Here is an 8,217-nt window from a genome sequence, read left to right on the forward strand (position 1 = left end):
GGTGATCATGGAAACAAAGCCACTTCAGATGGACTTGTTGCTAAAAAGTAGTCGTACGGAAGGACGACAGTAACCTGTAGTATTGCGTTAGTGACCTGCAGTAACATTATGTGACCTAAAGCACACAGGGAGTGCTATGGGCCCAAAGGACCAGCAAAAAAAAGCACCACTTTGTACCAGTGGCTCGTTGTGTGGAAATCAAACTCTATCGCGTTGGCTGCCAATGACTTTTATGTTTCGCTTCCCCATCGCTTTTCATTTGATTTGAGAACTAGAAAACTTGTAAACACCATTGACTATTTCAAGTACAACATAAACATCTTTTGGAAAGGCTGTTGAACGTTACACCAGTGCCCCCTGTGTGCGCTGTGAGCGCATGAATAATGTGCCATTTAGTAAATAGCAACGCAACAGACAAATGCTGTCAGAACAGAGGTGGAAGTGGACAATAACCATAAATTGATTATAAAGTCTGTATAGGAAATCTTACACTGTATAAAGGTTTCAATAATATAGAAATAGAAATATTCAAGTGGTGAAAAGCTCAGACCTATGTTTGAATAATAGCATACGAGTATTTTCATGTCAAAGGAACTAAAGTTAATCTAAATGTTAAGTGCTCGGATGCTGCAACAATCTAATTATTATAAGCCAAAACGTAGCATATAATATAGGCGCAGTAGTATTAAGCAAACAAACACTAATTAAGATTTTCATAGAAGTACCACTGATATAATTAACTGGATGAATTTTCTTTAATCTGAACACAAATTAAAAAAATCAAATGGTCAATACGTAACTATGATAAGATATCACATGTGCGTCCAGTCTGCGGTTCGGTGTCGTCTAGTGTCGTGTGTAGTGAATATGAATATGTGTGTTGTGTTGTCGTGTGTGTCATCTTATTTGTCCAGGATCTCTATGCTCTACTAGTCTTTTTGGCTGAATGCAAATCCTCTCAATTGACCCTTTAAATTAAAGTCAGGAATGTCGCCTGACAATTTCTTCTCCATGGAGAGCATTAGCCAGAGACATTGTGGGCGGAATCCTTGTTCGTTGATTTCATACAGGAATGGTCTTGATCCTCTTCAGTGTAGAGATAGGTTTCCTTTTTTGTTTTTTTTTTTTTTATGGGTGTAGGTGATGAGACTTGAGAGGCTGACAGTCTCTGTGAAAGTGCTCTGTAAGGTTTTTTTTATATTATTATCTATTTATCTTTCTCCACTTTCTCCTTGAACTGCTTTCTTTTATAAGGATGAGAGCTTCTTTTTTTATTCTTCTTTTTCGGTGTTCATTGATCACTTATCGGAACTGTCACGGTGTTTGTGGAGCAGACTGTTCGCGTGCGAACTTTTGTTCTTGCTATGAGGTGTGTGTTGTGAAACCCGGCAGTTGGATGATTATGTATGCTATGCGACATACGTGAAAAATACATCATCAGCTTTAATTTGCAATAAAGCTATTTTGATGCAAGTGTATTCTTAATACCATATCTCTCTAGTCATGTGTTTTCTATGTGCTGTCTTTTGCAATATACTCCTGAATATTTAGTTCGTAGAAAATTTTTGACATCAAACTTTGCGCTCTGTAGCCAGCCTCTTCTTGGTCATACCGCCGCGCTTTATGGTTGCTGGTTGCTCGTCAGATGCGCGTAGTGCCCCATCATCAGAAGAGAATGTGAGGCATAGTTATATGTGATAATTTTAATTATTCTCTTGTTATCTCTAACCTCTCTCTTCTCTCTTCACCTTGTATCACCTGATCATTCTCATATAGTCTATCTACCGTGAAACAAAAACTGTTATAAAATTTCTATACATGTTTATATTCATTAGTCTTTCTGTGACCTTGTCTCTATATATGTGCTTTTGAATTTAGGTGTTTGTCCTTTCTTTAGTGTATTAAGCTTGTGTTTAGTGCCATGAATAAAACATGAAATTTCTTAGCATGTCCTCACAATTAGCCCCCCATCCTCTGTAAAGTGGGTCTAATATGTCAGATTCCTGATGGTCTGGATTAACACGTATGGATGGTACCTGTGCTCGTACTGTTTATCACGCACTGGAATCCACGGTTGTAGAGCTCGGTAGTCTTGTGGTTCAAGCATGTGTCGCTTGGGATGTATAAAAATCCTGCAACTGAATAAAATCCTCTTATGCGTGAAGTAGCCTGCTTCATGATGAGGTTCAGCTGATGTGCATAGCAGTGACTAGTGCACATTTTCGTACACATCCACTATTTACGGCTCTACTCCGCGGTGGCTCCCCTCATCCACTTGCCTCCGTCATTGAAGGTCTGGCCAAAGTAGTTTGGCCTTTTGTCCATGTGAGAGGTGAGATGGTGCTGGAGCCTCTCCAGCAGCGCTTGTAGCGATGGTGTCGGCGGTATCGCGTTCTGATAATGAACTCGAAAAAACCGCTCTTGGATGTTTTACGTTAGCATCAATGTAGCGTGCACCAAGCACCAGCTGGCAGTGGGTGGAAATGTCAGTCGTCTCGCGCTGAATGGCGATAAAATCAGCACCTTTAACTTCCTGCAGGAATGTATCCTTAAGCACTTACAGCATGCGTCCAAACAGTCGTTCTGTCGTCTTTGACGTGCCTTAAAAAACGGTAGCTGTTCTCTCAAGGCCTCCCACACTGTCGAAGGAGCAACAAAAATCCACCAAGAGCCTGGAAAATGGTTTGTCCAGGGAGTCCGAGTCAGTCTCGTCATTTGCCCACGCAAAGGCCACTCAAAAGCGCGCACAAGAAACTTCACACAATTGATAATTGTTGAAATCTGTGCCTGTTTTTACTCCACCTCCTCGTTGATGTTTCCTACCGCAGATCCTTGGCCGTCATCCAGCTGCTGTTATCGATGTTCAGTCTTCCTCAATATGCTAGCTTTTACAGATGTTATTTTCCTTGTTTCTTGCTACCCCACCTTTCAATTAATTCCGAGCGGGGATGTATCTCAAGTCGTTTGGATTCTGACTTGATGTATCCAGGTGCACCTGGTGTTCTCATGTTTCATTTACCTTCTCTTGACAGGCTTCATATCCCTCACTCGGTAAACTGTCCAGCTGGATCTTCCCCCGTTTTAAGAAAGCAAAAGCACGGAAAGCAAAATACAGCATTAGCATGAGTTGCACCCGCTAGCAAGCCTTCCTGGTGTCCAGGTGTACCAGCTACGGGAGAAGCCGTGCCTGCTGTCTGATTGAGAGGTCAGGTTGATCTGGGCCCAGCTCAATTGGCATTAGCAATTGGCTTAACTGCTACATAGACCCGCCTCCTGGGGGCGCTTTCTCTATCGCCCCAGAGCTGATGAGGCGTTCAGACAGGCAGAGGATAGGTTGCGAATATGATTTTCTATCATATTTTACACATATTACTGGGTGCATTCCATATTTCAAACACACAAATATTGACATACTGATATTTTTATCATTATTATTATTATTTTTATTTTTTAAATTTATTTTTATTAATTTTTTTTTTGTGGCTCAAGGGGGGCGGCGCCCTAGCGCCCTCTATTGGCCAGCCGCGACTGCTTGGTACTGTAACCACTGTCGTTAAACTCTCCTCCGTCGGTTCAGTCCCGGTCTAGCCGCGCTGCTCGCTGTGAGCCAACAGTCTTGACAGAATCAGCCAGTGTTGCCAACTTGGCGACTTTCTCGCTAAATCTGGCAACTTTCCAAATCCTCCTGGCGACTTTTTTTTTGTCAAAAGCGACTAGCNNTGTTTGGAGACTCTGACGTGAAAGCACGTATCACTCTTCAGTTACTGTGCACAACGAGCAGCGGGTGCTGCCGTGAGCCCCTCCCCCGTCCAGAAGCACTCACAGGCGGTCAGTCTCACAGTAGCGTCGCGCAGCAGTCCCAGCCTGCAGTCAGAGCAGAGAGGAGACACACACACCACTCCGCGCATGGCCGCCGCCGTTCCCGCCCTGGCTTACAGAGCGGGGTGTAAATGTAAATGTTTCTTCACTCACTCTCACACAAAAATAAATCACTGCATTTGACTCACACAGCCTCAGTCACTTACTCACCTCATCCACTGTGTATGCCTCTCTGTGACATAAGCTAAACATCTAGCTAGCTAGCTCATCATGTCTCAATCTAAACTCAAAAATATAGAAAGGAGTGAATCAAATCCTGAATTCAAAGGCTGGTTACAGCCGTTTATTGGAAATGATACATGGGCGTACTGCATGTATTGTAAGGCTGATTTCTACGCCAAACTTTGTGATGTAAAAAAACGTTTACATCAGGCAAATGGCCAATTATGCAAATTAGGCGATGACTTCATTTAGCGGCAACACTGGAGTCAGCTAGTCTGCTACAGCTGCTTAACTGGGGACGTAACACACACCTACTGGCTACTGCATCATGTCCCTGCCTAGCTGCCTGTTTTTTTAGGAAATATGTAAATATGCAGAAACAAACAGAACTCTGGCTGCCACAGAGTGCAAATGCTTGTGGTGCCACAAGCTACCACTGACTGGCACCCTGTGGCAGCATGTGCAACCTGTGGTACTCTGTGGTACTCTGTGGTACTCTGTGGCAGCCAGTAGGACATATTGGCAGCATGTGGCGCCCTGGGGCAGCAAGTGGCAGTCTGCGCCAGCTCTTGTAGTCCTCTTTTGTTGAGTTTTGTGGCACCTAGTGACTGTCATGGTTAGTGCCAGCTTGTGGCACTCTGTGGCTGCTTATGGCAACCTCTGGCAACTAAAAGCACACAGTGGTAGCTTGTGGCACCCTGTTGCAGCTAGTAGCACCCTTTGGTAGCTGGTGGTATTTTGTGGCAGCATTTGGCAACCTGTGACAGCTAGTGACACTCTGTGGTGATCATTTTTAAAAGCAAAAGTAATCCAGGTTTCTGTCTTGATTAGTGTCAAGAAACCTTGTGTTTGTAGTGCTTTTTCCACCTGCCTGTCTTCCTCTGTGTATGTTTGTGTGTGTTAGTGTCTGTGGGTGTCTTTCTCTCCCAGCTGCCTGATTGCCAAATCACCTGCACACCTTCCTGATTGCTGGCTCACCTGCCAGACCCCGGTCTTTCATCTACTCCTCACTAGATTGTTGCTTCAGCCACTAGCGAGAGCTCAGTCAGCCCAACCTGTCTGTCTGCCTTCTTTCCCTGCTCAGCTCAGATCAGACAGCATCCATTCTCCCTCTCATCCTCCAATCCTCAGCTTTTGAAATAAAGTCCTCTATTGGCCATTTCTCTGTCTCTGCATTCGGCTCATAAATGTAATTTATTATCTTATTAGTACTTTTTTTTTTGCAATATTATTACTTTACTTATTACTCCCTGCCAATTATTACACTAATAGTTATATTACTTTTCTTCTACTCGAAAATGGTAATTTTGGTCCTTTATCCCTAAAATTCTGACATACGACGATTAAAGTCTCAGGGTTTTTTGTTTGTTTTTTTGAAAATCAAAGTTAGCTGGATAGTTCCAGCCGCTGAATGTAAGCACTTCCATCTTAATTTTGTTTGCTGGCTTGGATTCAAAATGACAGCTGCTGGATGAAAACATCATTGTAAATGGTTTCAGATTCATCCTTTGTGATGACAGACTTGCAATATATGCTGGCTGTCTGGCCTTTTAATAAATAGTTGTTTTTTTGATGCTGTTTGTGTTGTTGACCGCAGTGTCTGCTGCTTGTTGTACTAATGACAGGACACACATTGCTTGCAGACTTGGAGCCTAAGTGTTGTCATGTTGGGTTGATTATGTGGCTGTATTGTGTGGTTGTATGGACATCCAGAATTAAAGACATAAATAACTCTCAAAATCACTTCTCAACTTTATTTGTGTTCCTTGTTGATTTTGTTACTGTATGTGAGATCCACAACATTACAAATATAACCTATGAATAGAAAGGAAACATAGATCACTGAAGATTGCTAAAGCTGTATCGTCTTCATGTAATGGAATAAAAACAGCATTATGTGTGTAAGAATCTCATCAGAGCTTATAGTAAAACAGATGCAGTAAAAAAACTTCTATAGTATATAGCAGGTAAACAAGTCAGCTAGTGTAGGTGCAGTATGGGTAATGTAGTCAGAAGGTCATCCCAGTTGGAATGGATAAGGTGTAGTTAGCGGAGTGCACACTCCTGAAACAACAAACGGAAAAACAGGTTTAAATTCAATGTTTTGCACAGGTTTGACTATTTATCTTGCAAAAGCTGGTGGCTGAAATCACAGCTCTCCTCAGGGAATACATCTGAAACTGAATATATCAAATTTAACATAACTACTAATAATATCTGGAAAATGTCAGAGCTAATTCAAAGTAATTTTTATCAAAGGTTGGATAAATTTAATCTCCCAAATGTCACTTTTTTAAATTAGTAAATAAGTTTTCATTTTATTTTGGGGGGATTTTTGTGACCTTAAATGCCTGATTTCTCAGCAGTTTTTCTGTATTAATCGAATCAAAGGCAACTTGTTTCAGTAATAATAAAATTGCCCTGTTTGGACAGGTTCAATTGGTGATGTATAGCTCAACATTTTATGTGGGAAGGTATTTGTCTGATTTGTCTATTCCATTTCTGATAATAGATCCTCTTAAATGGTACACACTGGACCTTTAGGTAATGTAATGTATTACTTTTTAAAAGAAAAGTAATGTGTAAATGTGTAATACATTACTTTTTTGTGTAACAACCCCAACACTGGTCCTACCTTAATGAAACTTCAACTTCCTACTTGTAACTGTCACCTAAACAGATGCTTCCTTAATTTTGGGACTATTCCTATAAACGAGGACTCACTATGGCGAGGTGATATGTGTCTGAAAGCCCTCCATTTGAGAACAGAGAAAGAGAAGATCAATAACGGGAGACAGGGATTAACCTGTTAACATTGACGGTGATGATACTCTTGACAGGTGTGCTCTTAGGACCAGGAACAGGACGGAAGACTGGCTCTAGATTGGTTGGTTTAGAGCGGCGAATGACGTATGGATCAGCAGAATGCGAGGGGTAAGTGTCAAACGTCCCCGCTTTCATTCCTCCAATCTAACACAAGACACATTCACACTGTTAAAAATGTACAATAAAATATAATATCACAGCTTGGTGTCACTGAATGGTCAGCAGTAGACTTTTCAGTCAGATATTTCCCTCTAATCCTGACAGCACATAGAGGGACAATCACCTTTTTGCTAGGGGACGAAGGCTTAAAGGGAACCGGAGAGACTTTCTGTCCAGGTGGGAGGGGCTTTTGTGCTGGTGGGAGTGGCTTGTCACTGCGGTATGGATTGCCTTGGAAATAATCTCTGGGGTGAAGGTTGAGCTTGAAGGGGCCATCTCTTAACTTGGAGCGATGGATTGTTGCCTCCCTCTGTATCATACACACAACATTTTAAACTTAATGTTAAATCAGTGTCTAAGTCAAAAAATGCAGTAACTTTTACCAGTAGGAATACATGTTTTTATTAGTTTATAGGCCTGGACACACTGGGATTTAAAGCGACAAGATTTCGTGGAGGAACTGCTTGAGGAGGCAAATTAAATAAATATTTTTTTGGTGAATTTTGACATGAGAATTTGTGCAATTGACCAATAGCAAGCTGTCTTGAAAGTGCTGACCTTTGACCTTCATTAGCTGTGTGTCACCCTCCAGTTTTATTGAATCTCCTCTGTCAGATATAACCCTGTGAGTAGTCAATATGTCACTTGGCTTACGGGCCATCCCATTTTGCATCAATGAGTAAATGTTACTTTGTGGTGTGACCGCTGTTTAATTAATGAACATGAAACACACACAATTCAGTTTTTGTAATAAATGTGAGAAGATAATTAGAAGGAAATCCTGGTTTATTCCAACTTGGGTCTTACGTTTGTTGTTTTGGCCTTAATTGTTGTCAGTAATACTAACATTGTACTCACCAAGTTAATTGCCGAGACCTGAAACACAGCAACATCTATTAAATGGCTACTAGAATTCTGCTACCTGACCCAAACAGGTCAACATCCAGTAGTGGATTTTGGGTTATTGGGAGTTTGAGCCATTTTGTTGCAAAAGGCTTGGGTCGACTTCTAGTTTGGTCATTTTCAAATGTAATTTATTAAGTCTCCCTGTCTCTTCTTACCGGTTCCAGTCATCTCTATCCATTAATGTGGTTAATGTGTTGCAACCATTGACAGTATATATAATGGACAGAGCTTCGGGTCTGAAAAGTTAAGCCAACATAAGTATCTTAAAACCTGCATTCTCTGTAA

At 41.5% G+C, this 8,217-nt stretch overlaps 1 protein-coding gene across 1 annotated transcript in view; it reads right to left on the bottom strand.

Annotated features, from left to right (window-relative positions):
• Positions 1–5,804: 5,804 nt before the first annotated feature.
• cunh4orf47 (chromosome unknown C4orf47 homolog) overlaps positions 5,805–8,217 on the bottom strand; it is a 6,313-nt gene continuing 3,900 nt past the window's right edge. Inside the window, exons 5-7 of the mRNA XM_035654726.1 lie at positions 7,151–7,336; positions 6,848–7,011; positions 5,805–6,105 (exon numbers count right to left, since the gene is read on the bottom strand). Of these exons, the coding sequence (XP_035510619.1) occupies positions 6,051–6,105; positions 6,848–7,011; positions 7,151–7,336 (405 nt within the window). The 3' untranslated portion in view covers positions 5,805–6,050. The remainder of the gene's footprint in view (positions 6,106–6,847; positions 7,012–7,150; positions 7,337–8,217) is intronic.

Source organism: Morone saxatilis, unplaced genomic scaffold (assembly GCF_004916995.1).
Source record: "Morone saxatilis isolate NCDOM2014 unplaced genomic scaffold, NCSU_SB_2.0 Contig14, whole genome shotgun sequence".
Taxonomy (NCBI): Eukaryota; Metazoa; Chordata; class Actinopteri; family Moronidae; genus Morone; species Morone saxatilis.